The sequence below is a fragment of the Rhincodon typus genome, chromosome 23 (assembly GCF_021869965.1).
Source record: "Rhincodon typus isolate 14 chromosome 23, sRhiTyp1.1, whole genome shotgun sequence".
NCBI classification, from domain to species: domain Eukaryota; kingdom Metazoa; phylum Chordata; class Chondrichthyes; order Orectolobiformes; family Rhincodontidae; genus Rhincodon; species Rhincodon typus.
The window spans coordinates 30,199,263-30,213,850 of NC_063354.1; the positions used below are offsets into that span (position 1 = coordinate 30,199,263).

Here is a 14,588-nt window from a genome sequence, read left to right on the forward strand (position 1 = left end):
ATCCAGCTCTGCACCTTGTTATCTATTTTAAATAATGGAGCCCAGTTTAGACAGTAAACCAATAACCTCTCTTCCTCTTTCTTTTTTTTTTCTTAAAGGAACTTTAAAAATTTTGGTTTGTATTTTGTAGTCTAATATAAAAATCTGCAAACATCAGCAATCTAATATTTGAATTTGATTTCAAAACTGTATGCAGTCTAACAAAGATTATTCAGAGCCTGGAAAGTAATTGGAAATTGCAAAAATCTCATTGTAACACTGATAAAGCAGATTTGTTGGATCTCTTCCCTCCCCGCCTCCACCTCCACCTCTTCCACCCCCCCACCCCCGTCTCGGTCGCTCTCACATTTTAAGGGTCCTTGGTTAAACCATGCATGTTAATTTTGATGCAATAATGTTTCTCAACTGCATCTTGTGAAGCATTCCATGGTATTATACTTGTCAAGACATTCTCCTCAACCTTATTTTGTTTTGTGATTCAAGTTTGAATAACAGACAATAGGCATGGAAGACTAAGGCAACTATTGCTTGGTATAATTGCTTCAGCTTTTATTTAACTTCCAAGAGGCAAATTTGAGAAATGAGCATTTGAGTGAGGGATTTCTACTCCAGACCCATCTGTCTGAGCCTCAATGTCATTGAGGCGCTGGCTTTACTGGCACCATGTATGAACTAGCTCATTTCTATGATAAGAACAGAAATGTTAAATACTCATCGGGCAGTATTAGTGGAGAGAGCGAGAGATGATGTCTCATTTTCAGTGACCCTTCAGAGCTGCTTTTAGCTGTGGTTTTCTTTCTGTATTGAAAAAAAAACAATAGAACACCATTGAGGCATTTATCTAGTAATCAGTTATTCATCACTGTATACAAATGCTGCTTAACTTTTGTGGACTTTTTTTCTCCATACCTGTTAAAAATGCTCTGACATGGAACATGAATGAAGCCATTTGTTAAGAGATCATTCAGTAATGTGTACTATTCTGTAAAGCTGCTCAGAAACTCTGTCACTTGCTGGGAATGAATGTGATGGAATTCACTCGTGCTATTCTTACACCACGTATCAAAGTTGGTCGAGACTATGTTCAGAAGGCACAGACCAAAGAGCAGGTATGATTGTGGCTTGCAGCACTATAAATGAATGAATTAAAGGTGTTTTGTTTTCCACTGTTTATAAAATTTATTTTTTTTTGCTTTTTAAGGCTGACTTTGCAATCGAAGCTCTAGCAAAAGCTACTTATGAGCGTCTATTTCGCTGGCTTGTTCACCGCATTAACAAAGCTTTGGATAGGACAAAACGGCAGGGAGCTTCTTTCATTGGCATTTTGGATATTGCCGGTTTTGAAATCTTCGAAGTAAGTCCACTATTACTTTGAAATCTTGGGTCTGCCTTAACTTGTGTTTCCTAGTAGTGTCCCAGGTAGTCTTCACAAGCAGGATACGTGACTGATTTTTCAGTTAGGTCAAGTAGATCTCAATGTGACCCTAACTGAGCTTGAACAGACATTGAGAAAGTTAGTAATTGGTCATGGTGGGAAAAGGACTCTCTGTGGTTTATTTGGGCCCAATTTGAGAATTGAGAATTATCTATGATTTGGTTGTTGGGACTAGTTGTAATGTTTCTAAATTTGCTGATGTCACAACTAGGTGCCAATGTAAGTTTTGGGGAGGTTGCAAGACAACTTCAAACAGACATCAGCAGTTAAGTGAATCGGAAAGAACAGAGTAGATGGGATTTAATTGTGATGTTACCTACTTTGATAGTGGGGGGGAAACAGTCCAAAAAAGACACACACACTCCCAACAGCAATGAGTGATTGGAAACTATGCTCAGTGACCTAAGGGTCCTTGTTCGAGTCACTAAAAGATGGTGCGCCGGTGCGACAATCGTAAAGGAAAGCAAATGGCTTGTTGAATTCTTCAAGGGGATTGGAGTCCAGAATAAAATATCTTACTGCAATCATGTAAAGCCTTGTTGGAACTGTCCCTGGAGTACTGTGTACAGTTTTGGCTTTCTTATTTAAGGAGAGATGTGCATGTCGTAGAGGGTGCACAACAGAAATTGACCAGACTAATCCCTGGGATGACACCATTCTTTTGACAGACAGAGGAAACTGGGTCTGTATTTTCTAGAGTTTTGAAGAATCAAGTGATCTCATGGAAATTTACAAAATTCCTACAGGGAGTGACCAGATGGATGTAGATAGTGTTTCCATGGCTGGTAAAACTAAAACCAGGCAATGTGATCTTAGGATATGTAATATATTATTTAAGACAGATGAGGTATTTCTTCAGTTGGAGGGTGCTGAGTCTTTGGAATTCTCTACTCCAGAGCAATGTGGAAATACAGTTATTGAGCATACTGAAAATATAAATAGATTTCTAGAGATGAATGATATCATTAGATATGGAGGTAGCACAGGGAAGTGCATTAATGCAGATGAGCAGTCATGATCTAATAGTATGATAGACCAGACTTTATGGGCTGATTTTGGTTTACTCCTGTTTCTGTATGGTGTGCTTAAGTGACAAGTTGTGATTCTATCATTGCAGCTGAATTCTTTTGAGCAACTCTGCATCAACTACACCAATGAAAAGTTGCAGCAATTGTTTAACCACACCATGTTTATCCTGGAGCAAGAGGAATACCAGCGAGAAGGCATTGAGTGGAATTTCATTGACTTTGGCTTGGATCTGCAGCCATGCATTGACCTCATAGAGAGACCTGTAAGAATAAAGGGTTCTGGCTTTTTATTGAGTCACTTAGTGACCATTGTAGACATTTTAGTGTAACATACTGATCTTGCTAATGGCAAAACTTGCATTCAAATTAGCCTTGGAATAAAATTGAACTGCTTCATAAGGGGGAGAAAAATCAATTGAATAATAGTTGATCAAAAGCTTGATTAGAAAGAGATTGAGAAGTATTTTTATAGCAGAGTAAAGGTAATTAAAATAGGTTTGGGGAAAAGATTTCCAAACCGTAGAATTGATGAGCACAGTATGAGGAGAGATTTAAAGTTCTATTAACCGGGACCACTTTTTTAAAATTTAAGTAAAATATCACTTCAAGAGTTGATGGCCGAATGGTATTATTGCTAGACCGTTGATCCTGGAATTGTTCTGGGGACCCCAATTTTGATTCCCATTATGGCAGATGTGAATTTAAATTCAATAAAATTTTGGAATTGAGTCTGACTACAAAATTGTTGCCACTTCTCTTGGCGGGTGGAAATCTGGTTCACTAATTACCTTTTCACAGAAGGAAGTCTACCATCTTTACCTGGTCTGGCCTACATGTGACTCCAGACGCACAACAATGTGGTTTACTCTTAGCTGTCCTCTGGGCAATTACGAATGGGCAATAAATACCGGCCTAGCCAACAATGTCCAAATCCCATGAATTTAAAACAAAAAATTCCCTGTTCAGAGCCTGTTTCAACTTATTGCATATCTCTTTGGTGGCACAAGACTGATGAGAAGCAATTCGTTTGCTGAGATTGAGAGCTCAATTTTTTTTTTTTTAGGCCCTGCATCTGCCTTAGAATGCTGTCAGGATGCCATACTGGATGTGTTTTGAAATATCTGAGGCAAAAGTGCTATTTGTTTCTCTATCAACAATAGATTTGGGAGAGAAATACAGACTGGAAAGTTCAAAGTACATCGCAGCACTTCAAAGCATTAACGTGTTGAATCTATGGACAATAATGTTTTTGGGGTAGATTGATGTGTTAATGCACTAATCCATTGAGACATTTGGATATAAAACACACTTCAGTCCATGAACTTCTTGTTATACCAGGCAAATCCTCCTGGCGTGCTGGCTTTGTTGGATGAGGAATGTTGGTTTCCTAAGGCTACCGACAAGACATTTGTGGAGAAGCTGAGTCAAGAGCAGGGTACACACTCAAAATTCCAAAAGCCAAGGCAGCTCAAAGATAAGGCTGATTTCTGCATTATTCACTATGCTGGCAAGGTAGGTCTACTAAATGGAACATTGTTTTTACGATGGATTTGTAATGTTTATCTCTTGTTCTTTGTTCTTCTCCATTCAAGATGGTCCAGAGTTTTGATGTGCACCATTTTAATTGGTTTATGTAGTTATGTTAAGGCTAATGGCCTCATTTAAATTTGAGATTTTTGCCCTTGACAGAAACTTGGTTGCAAATAACTATTTTGAGATCAATGGAACCATGGCGCATTCAGTGTCTGCCTGATGATTGTACAGAGAAGTAAACAATATTATTTATTTGTGCTCTGTAGAAAATACAAGCTTTATTCTTTTGGTCCTTTGTCTTTTATGCAGATACTGTAAACTTTTTATATGGCTTTAGCCATGCGCAGCCATTGCTTGCAAAGTGTTGCTTTCTGGTTACCTAACAGATCTATAGATCATTCCTTTTATTACTATAAGGATCATGAGCTTCAACCTTTTTAGAATCTGTATGAACAATATGGAAGAGGTGGCCAAGTGTAATGAATTCGTGTTTGGCAATTGTATACCTGGGTGGGAAAGTTATCTTGAGAAACTAAGGGATATAAGCAGGTTGTGAATAGACAAGAAATGCCAGATGGCTTTCTCCACCTGAGAGGGCTGTAAATGTTCAAGGTGATGATGCTGTGACTTTAAGAGGCGTTCTGTCATGGTTTCCTTTAGAGAGATTGGGGCACAGGTGTAGAGCAGCCTGAGAAGATAAACAACTTGTGAAGCCTTGGGTTTATTTGTTAAATTTGAACAATAGAAGCATCCTGAGTAGGTGGGGTCAAGTTCCAACCCACAGAACCAGGATATTTAGCTTCCAGCAGTTGCTTTTGGGTCTTTAAGTAGATGCTATTCTTTCCCCCTCGGTTACAGCCACAAGCTAGCAGTTCTCGGCCTACTATGGGTGTTGCATGTGAGACAGAGTTTTTCTGAATGTCTCTTTCCAAGGGTGTGTTTTTTGGGGTGTTACTATATTGGAACAGTTAATTTGTAATAGTTACAGTATCAATAATTTTTTCCAGCAAGTTGTTCTAATTCCTTTTTTGTATTTTAACTATAACGATAGATGAATAAAATGTGTTTTGCTTTAAATCCTGTAGTTTGACAAATTGAATCACTTCTGGAACGTAACACCTTACATTTTAATTAAAAAAAATTAAGGGCTAGCCAATCTTAATATTTTGAGGGGATTTGGTCTGGTCTATAACATGAGCCACTGACTGTTTTGAGGCCGTGGAAAATCTGCTCTAAGTTACCCACAGCCGGACTTGCCCATAATAGTGAATCAGATACATATCATTTTAAATGAGCTTCCTTGTTTTTGATCTGTCGTGCTACACAAGATCTATCCATTCTGTGTCTATGAAGTCTCACTTCATTATTTTGCACACCTCTTGGTGATGGTTTTTGAATGACAGTACCATTTTTAATATCTGGCGCAATCCATCAAAGTAAAAAGCCGCAAAACAAATGGAATACTTTGTTTTATGAACTGTAGTTTGCTGGCATACGTTTAAGGACAAGTCGAACGCTTTTGCATTCAGAAAGGATGAACTTGAAGGGCCCACTTTACTCTAACCTTTTTCCATTCCACCCAATGTGAGCCATGGAATCTCCATGAGTAGTCAGTCATTCATAAGTTACAAAATAACATTTGCGGCTTCTTCCAAGCATTTTTGAAAAAAATTGGAAGGGTTTTCATTGAAAGTAAAATTGGGCAATTTTAAAAGTCTATAATAGATTCGTGTAAAATGCATATTCCCTGCATACGTTACATCTACTTTCCAAAATGTGATCCCTGTTGCACTTTAACAATGCTTTAGCTGTTACGCAGCTGTATTCTCTAACCCTTGGCAAAAACAGTCACTGACTGTGCTAATCGGTTGTAAATTGATACCAATAACACCTTGTCGAGCTAGAGGAGTACAGTGGGACAGGCAGCATCAGAGAAGCAGGAAAGTTGACGTTTCGGGTCGGGACCCTTCAGAAATGATTTCTGGCCAGCAGTGCCCCTCTAAATCCACACGGTGTTATCTTATGACTACAGCATCGGCAGTCCTACTATCTGAGTAAACTGATACCTTTTTTTGTGTTTTTTTTTTGATTTTGGGATAGTATTTTGTCTTTTATTAAATCTAAGATTTTATTCTAGATACCACAATCTAGTAGCATGGTTCCTGGCCTTGTCATAACTTATTTATCATGATTTTTGGTTAATTATTAAAATAGATATGGCTATACAAGAGCTTTTGTTTCAAAACTGCTATCTACTTGTGGAAAACCTGAATTTAAGGCATTGATGTAAGAAAAGTATTTTTGGGAAGTCAACTATGTTGGAAAGGTATTTGAATTGTAAAGAAGAAAAGAAATAGAAAGGCTTGCATTTATTTGACTTCTCAACTGCCAGACATTTCTAAGAACTTTACAGCTAATTGAGTATAATTTAAAGTCTAATCACCATTCTCATGCAGGAAATAAGGCAGCCAGTCGTCTCAAACAGCAGTGTGATATTAAGCAATTAGTCTGTGTGGTGGGTATTGAGGGGAATTATTAGTCAAAACACCCACTTTATTCCTATTTGGAAACTCTGAATTCCATCTGAGCTTGCTGAGCAAAACTTTTAATTGTAGCAAATGGAACTGAATCACAAATGGAATTGAATGAGTCTTTTAAAGGTACATTTGAAGTGTGGTCACATTATGGGTTTCTGACAAGGTGTAATTGGTTTTTTTTGTTTGTTTTCGTAAGCTTTTTAAATGTACCATAAATACTCTAATCTTTAAACCTTCGACACTAGGTGGATTACAAGGCAGATGAATGGCTTCTGAAAAACATGGACCCACTCAATGACAATGTTGCCACGCTCCTGCATCAATCAATGGACAAATTTGTGGCAGAGTTATGGAAAGATGGTTTGTAAATTACATGTTATTTTGTACATGTCACTTTGTGCATATATTTACCCAGAGTTTGCTGAATGACAATGGAGAGATGCAGAAATGTTCAATTATCTTTTATTTTTCTTGGTAATTTGTTCAAGTTTAAAATCCCTTCTGGTAACAAATGAGAGAAATGCTGAATTTTTTTTTTTATCCCTAGCTTCCAGCTGTTCTGTCCTTTTTTTTTTATTTTATGTACTTTTGGAGCATGTTTGTGAGAAACTGTCAGTCTTTTATTTGGAATGATGTATAAGCATACAAGTGTAACTTGTAACTTGTATTTGGGGGGTGGTGAGGTGTGAGGGTGAGATGGTTCCAATTCTTTACTGTCAGGAAGTCTGGACCCTATTGGTTTACATTTTGTATTTTTACCTTTTTACAAACCTTGCAATGAAGAAATGGGAGTTAGCAATTTAGTGCATTTTATGAACCCAGCCGTTGCTAATGCTGGACAAGTCTGAACCCAGGAATGAAACTTGGCTTATGGAGCATATTTAAGTTTTGCAGTTGGATAACATGGTGTTTAGTCACTAGAACACACAATCGCAAGGTGTTGCATATGTTCTTTAACAATAGAACATAAACTGTATTACTGAAGAAAGCAAAAAAGCAATTGTGTTCATAGAGAACTAGAATGATCTATCACAAACACCAAACAAAGTTCTTCAACCTGTTTCCAATCCTAGCTCTGACTAATACTTAATTCAAGTGAAATATCATTCCTACCTCCTTTTTTTTTTTTGAAAAGCCTTTTATACTTTACTGATTCGTCTTCATTTTCTTTCCCTTGGACAGTGGAGTCAATTTTAATTTCTTGTAGGGTCCGATGACATGAATGCACACACTTATAATTTTGAAGTCTTCAATAAAAGCTCTCCCGTGAAGACTACACACAAACACACTAGCTAGAGTAGTTGGTGGAAAATCTTGGTTCCCCTACTAGGGGAAAAAACTGTCCTTTTAACTGAACTCTAGGTTCAAGATCTCAGTTCAGAAGAACCCACAGTTCTGAAGTCAAAACTGAAGTAATAGCTTTTTGAGCTTATTCAGTCTGTCATGAACTCGACAGCATGAAACATTTTATTCATTAACACAACAGCAGTGCCTGCCAGCTGTTCGACTGCATCGCCAGTTTTCTTGGAATCAATGAACTGAGGTCAACATTCAAAAATTACTTTGACCTGTATTTTTAAAAAAAAAAACACCTTTACAGAACTAACCCACATCTGTCTGCTCTTATGAAATTCAAATCCTAAATTCTAACTGCTATATTAAACAGCTGTATATTTAAAAAAAAAAAGACAGGTGTCCAGCGGTGCACAAATGTAGGAGTTGGTGAGTCAGTTTGTGAGGGTATGTGTCAGAGACACTGCTGGAACCTGAATTTCAGGAACTTGTTTTGTTCAAGTTGCCTTCAGTACAGTGGTGGTGAGCTGCTGCCTTGAACTATTGTCATCCTTGGTGTCAGTAAACCCATAGGAAGGAACTTCCAGGATTTTGAATTTGAAGGAACAAATGATATGGCTCCACATCCAGGATATTTTAGTATTTGGAGGGGAGTTTGCATGTGGTGGGTTTCAATGTCTCTCCTGTCCTTCTCCTTCTAAGAAGTAGAGGTCATGGATTTGCAAAGTTCTGTTTGAGGAAGTGAATGCTAGGGGCTGTTACTAACTTGGAACAGACAAAACACCATATCAAATGGTATCGAGCATTGACAATAACAGTTCTCACATTTTGATTTAGACAAAGAATGGACTATTTCCATGTTATGTTTTAAATATTTTTGACCATCATGATTCCACTTCCTTGTTTTGCAAAGTTCTCACGCTTTTATTCTCTTTCCTCTTGGCTTGGCCCCACTCTATCTGTAGAATGCTTGTAGTTGGACATCTATATATAGACTGTCTGATTCCTGCATGCCTCCATTTTCTTGTAGGGTTTAAAGTTCTTGGTGTTATGTGAAAATGCTGAGTGCTTGTTGTGTCCATTCCAACGCAAAAAAAAAGTTCCAATGTATTCTTGAACTTTTGTACAGGTATTAACCAAAGTCTGTTTTGAACACTAAACTTAAATTTTTTATTTGGTTGCTACATAGTGATCCTTTGCCATAATGTAGTTATACTTTTTTTGATTGTACATACTGAAGACTTGCCTTTTTTTACTACCTCCATCTATGGAGGAAGTATATCTGTTACACTTCTGTCTTTGGACAAAATTCTTTGAGATTACATTGTAGGACATGGAAGAGGTGCTTTACTTTTTTTTGTCAAGACATGATGGCTCCTTACTAATTGTTGCTTCATATCAGTGTTGCAATTTTTCTTTGACTGCAAAGTCAATGTCTCCTGCTTTGCTTCTGCAATTCACACATCTGCAAACAGCATGAAAGAACAACGCTAATGTGCTTTTAACTTACTTTCTTTTGCAGTTGATCGTATTGTGGGATTAGACCAAGTTGCCGGTATGAATGAGACTGCATTTGGCTCCTCGTACAAAACCAAAAAGGGCATGTTCCGCACTGTCGGGCAACTGTACAAAGAGTCCTTGGCGAAACTAATGGCAACCCTACGTAACACCAACCCAAACTTTGTTCGATGCATCATTCCAAACCATGAAAAGAGGGTGGGTACAATTTCAAAGTAGAAATGGCACCTGCTATTGTGTTATTAATATAAAAGTAAGCAAGAATTATTTACAAAGTTGTGCTGCTTTGTTATTTCTACCATTTGCACATTCTTAAATTCACTAGGATACTGCACTGACAAGTTCACTCCTGGCTGCTTTTAGATACTCCCAGCCCACTATTCGTGCCAAGCTTAGTGACTTTTTGTAAGGATTTGTACAGTTACTTCTGAATTAGAGCAGGCAGCCTATAACTTAATTGACTTTGAGGTGGGTTTGTGGAGACGGTATTGTGATATTTGCTTTACTTTGCCCTCTTTTTATGTAGGATGCATGTGTACACAAGTAATTGATATGATAGGAAAAATATGTACACCTAAGTTGGTTGAGAATGTTCATAGCTTCAAGTTGTGGACCATTTAGAAGCATGGGAATGGTTACACTTCTCCCTGATTTTACTGCCTTTGACTGATTAAGTATGAAGTATTAATTTATGGTGCTGTTTTGGTTTTGGCCTTGCTTTCATGAGTAAGCCCTTGAGGTCATCAGTGTACAGAGTAAAGATGTTAATACATTAAGTTGCTGACAGGTTTCTTGCTAAGAGATGTTGCATTTTATTCTCGCACTATGGTCAAACACTGGTACTCTTCCACATGTCTTTTGACTGTACTAAGATTCCTCACTAATTAGGAGGGATGTCCGAGGCTCAATTTGAGAAATTTCAGCTTCAATATGATGAATCAATCCTATTTTCAGAGAGGGAACAGTTTTAAAATTAGTAACATGTCAAGGCAGTCACTTTGACCATTTAATGCGCCTGCATTTATTTTTATCTTTAGAGCTGCCAGCAAAATTGCTGAATCCTGATCAAGTTTTTTAAGGTTTTGAGCTCCTGTTCTGCAGTTGAAGCAGACTTTAATTTTACGGTAATCTGGCTGCTCAAGTGTTTAGTTTATCGCACTTGTTATTGTGGTGAAAAAAACTGAAAGAACTGCAGATGCTGGAAATCTGGTGGGAGAGTGTAGGAGGAAAGCCGACATTGCTGGATAAACTCCACAGGTCTGGCAGCATCTGCAGAGAGAGAGCAGTTAACACTCCAGGTCCAGTGACCCCCGAGATGTTAACTCTGACTTGTCTCCACAGATGCTGCCAGACCTGTGGAGTTTATCCAGCAATATGTCTTTGTTTAATTTGGTGCAGTTCAATTAGTTGAAGATTTAATTCAGAGTAAATGGTTACTCAGCTTGTGGCAGTTTTTTAAAAAAATAATTATCTCCACTTCATCTGTAATATTTTTATTACTACTGTTTTTAGAGAAAATCTACTTGAACATTTTATCTTGTATTCTCAATTCCATCTTCTCATGTGATGAGGCTCCAGTATACAAAAGTTTAGCTGGTGGTTGCCATGAACCAATTCCAAAGAGACTTTTGACGGCTATGGTTTGAAGGTTGACATCATGAACTCTCTAGATTATATCACCTAATGTTGCTGCAATACTTCAGCATCAAGCACAGCAGTGATTAATATATTAATGGCTTTAACCACATTAATGGCAGCCTGATCTGATAATTCAGCAGTAGTACAGATGAGTAAAAGCATAGGCTTTTATGGCTGGTCCAGTGGAATTTTCTATCTGGCATAGATATGCAGATATATTTTTCCGAACATGCCTCTGATTGCATCCTCGAGCCAGAATACTTTGGGTGACTCGGCACGTTACAAGGTGTTGTGCATTTGTGTAACTATGGTGGACTGTCGTTAAGTCAGGTCATGTGACATGGCAGTATTGGCCATTTTGGGTAGGAAACAGCTCAACCTAATTTTACTGACTGTAGAATAAACATCTCCATAATAAAGTTTTTGCTTTCAACGCTTCAGCCTCTTGGTCTTTTGTTTTCTCACTTTGAGCAGTGTTGTAAGGTATTACAACCAAAGTCAGTTCAAAATAATGATTTGAATATCACTTTACAGGCTGGAAAACTAGATCCTCACCTGGTTCTTGACCAGCTACGCTGCAACGGTGTATTGGAGGGTATTCGAATTTGCCGTCAAGGTTTTCCTAATAGGATTGTCTTCCAGGAGTTCAGACAGAGGTAGTGTTTAGGTTTTTGCTAACTCAACACATTCATCTTTTATAAATAGTGTATATGGAATGAATGTCCTCACATTGCTTCCTCTCAATACAATTGGGCACAATGAATTTAGAGGTTAAATCTAATCACAATTGCTTTGTAGTTTTGTAAGCCAATCAGATCCTGAATTGAATTATAACAGTCTGAGGGTCAAATCTTGATTAACGAAATGAAAGGTGATCCACCTTCTTGACTCAAAATTCTTTAAATGTATTTTTTAGGTTCTCCTAGTGAATTCTGTCTCATACTGTTTCACTTGCCCCTTAGCCCTATTGTTGAATTATTTTCGCTCATGGTTAAGCAGCATCTCACTTAAAAAATTTCCATCTTTGTTTTCCATCCCTCTTTTTGTGCTCTTCCCCCACCCTGTAAACTGTGATCTCTTTCAGTCTGCAGATCATCTAGCACATCTGCTCTCTGCTGATTCTAGTTTCTTGAGCATCACTGTTAATTGCTCCATCATTGGTGACTGAGTCTTCAGCTGTTAACGCCAATAGCTCTAATTCCTGCTGTAAATCCATCTAAGTCTTTCTTTGTTTTTTAGGAAGGTGCTTCTCAAAGCCTAAGTTTTTGTGGAAACTCAACCTAGTATCTTCTATGTGACTTGTGTTTAAATGCTGGGAAGTAGAATTCTGAGCACCTTGGGTAGTTTTTATTATGCCAGGTGCTATTTAAGTACCTGTTTGGTTTTGTGCTGTTGAAGTGAAGAAAATAGCTTAAAATAGCTTCGATTTTAAGTACAGGAGTTATCAATCTGAATTATTGTAAGATTTTGAAAGGTCTGTTCAATAAGTTGAACGTAACTTGAGAAATAGGCGATTCAATGAGTATTGCATCTACTCCCCTAGGTATGAGATTCTGACCCCTAATTCAATTCCTAAAGGTTTCATGGATGGCAAGCAAGCTTGTGAACGAATGGTAGGTGCTTTTTTCTTTTTGTAGAATTTGAAGTATTCCAGATCAATAAACTTGTACTTTGGTGTAAATATTTGCAAAGTTCAAAACCACTGCATTAAAAATACAAGAATGATATCTATAATTTTGTATTTCATTAGCCTTAAAAATTGAGGTGTTAACATTAAATCTCTCTAATTTTTGTTACTTGCATGTCTTGCATACATTTGGAAATGAATAGATGTTTCTCTCTGAATATGGATATTTATTTTCCTGTACCTTTTTGTCTATCTTTCCCCTTTCCCTGTAATCAGATTCATGCTCTGGAATTGGATCCTAACTTATTCCGCATTGGCCAGAGTAAGATCTTCTTTCGAGCTGGCGTTCTAGCACATTTGGAGGAAGAACGGGATCTGAAGATCACTGATATAATTATACTGTTCCAAGCTATCTGCCGTGGATACCTGGCAAGGAAGTAAGCTCTAACCTTGCACAGTTCGTTTTACTTGTAGCAGTCAGAGGAAATCCTGTAGACATTTGAACAATAGTTAGATTTGTATTTACATTATTGGTTTTTCTTCAAACTTAATTAGATAATAGTTGTCAACCTAGCTTTACTAGAAATTTCTAATTGTATGAGTAAACCATGCAGACTTTTAGTAGCTGTTGAATAGCCTTCATTTTGCCAAAGTTTATGAATCAGACCTGTCCCTTTACTAGGAAAAGACCCAAGTAAATTAAAACATGTGCAAATGTGAAATGATCTTCTCGGCTTCTTTGAATAACCTATTAGCAGTTTAGCACAATGATTGGTTGGTATTAAGAAAAGGCAACATTGTACAATGTCACACGAGTAATGTTTGTTGCTTAAGAAAAATTTGCCCATGTGCAAGTTAAATCACAATGGAGTTCCAAGTGGCAAATACTCGATCTATGTGTGACTTGTTTCAGCTAGTATTTAGTGTGCCCTTTAAATTGAGCTATGGTCCTTTGCAAAAATGTTGCATGTTTTCATCCTGAGCAGTAGGATGCATCTACAACACTAGTCAGGTATCGTGTCTTGTGTTTCAAGATTGGGGTGCAAACTAATTTTGAACCATAGTCAGTCTTGTTTTGCAGGTTTCTTTGTGATGTACACATGAACTAAGCCTTAGGAGCAGGAGATGGAAGGGGATGGAAAATGTTAAAATGCATTAAATTGCTAAACTTGGGGCTTCAGGATTATGATTAATTGTTTTATAAGTATACAATGGAAAAAGGTTTTGGTTCAGTTTGCTGGGAAAAATGACAATGCATTCATAGTACATGGTATTGTCGGTGTATTTTAATTTTCAAAGCTGTGGTGAACAGAGGCCATGAGTTGCAAATAACAAATTATTGAATGATTTGCATTGCTTTGCCAAAAACTTCACAAATTAAATTTGCAGTCAATCTCCCTTGCCTTAAAAATGTTACTGGATTTCTGCATGAAATATGCATTAAACTCCCTGTGGGATATTATGTTGTTAAGCATTAGCTCCAATGAAGGACCCTTTTAATGACTAGATTATATTTCTGTACTTAATTTCAGAGGCCCAAAAAGGGAATGAATGAAACTGTGTAGTTTCTTTGAGTTGTAACTTATGTCTACAGGCTTTGTCTTTTGTTCTTTTGCCTGTCTTTCATCATCGCATTTTATCCCCCCTCCCCCAAAAAAAAACTCATTCTGTATCGAATTGGATTCTGTTTCATTTTGCTTTCTCCTCTACTTGTCTTGTTGCTATCTATTCTTAAAACTGTTTTCCTAGTGTTCATTTAAGTACAGCATTCCATTGCCCTATTAACCTTGCTGCACTGTTGTCAGCTCTCGAGTTTTTTAAGGGTTGTGCCACATGGGGTGTGCTCAAGTGAATGGTGAGGAGAAGAATCATCTGACAGTGGATGTGCTGCTGCGTGTCCTACTGCAGGAAAATCTGGCCCATTCAGGCCGATCTCTCTGTCTGTGTGTGTGTGTCTCTCTCTCTCTGTCTGTGTGTGT

The 14,588-nt window shown here is 37.6% G+C and overlaps 1 protein-coding gene across 4 annotated transcripts in view; it reads left to right on the forward strand.

Moving 5' to 3' along the window:
- LOC109930294 (myosin-10) overlaps positions 1–14,588 on the forward strand; it is a 152,914-nt gene that overhangs the window by 98,827 nt on the left and 39,499 nt on the right. For all 4 annotated transcript variants that reach the window (XM_048610752.1, XM_048610754.1, XM_048610751.1 and 1 more), the window contains 9 exons: positions 991–1,109; positions 1,202–1,354; positions 2,553–2,726; positions 3,802–3,975; positions 6,779–6,893; positions 9,349–9,542; positions 11,517–11,638; positions 12,526–12,595; positions 12,886–13,046. In XM_048610752.1, coding sequence (XP_048466709.1) covers positions 991–1,109; positions 1,202–1,354; positions 2,553–2,726; positions 3,802–3,975; positions 6,779–6,893; positions 9,349–9,542; positions 11,517–11,638; positions 12,526–12,595; positions 12,886–13,046 — 1,282 coding nt within the window. The remainder of the gene's footprint in view (positions 1–990; positions 1,110–1,201; positions 1,355–2,552; positions 2,727–3,801; positions 3,976–6,778; positions 6,894–9,348; positions 9,543–11,516; positions 11,639–12,525; positions 12,596–12,885; positions 13,047–14,588) is intronic.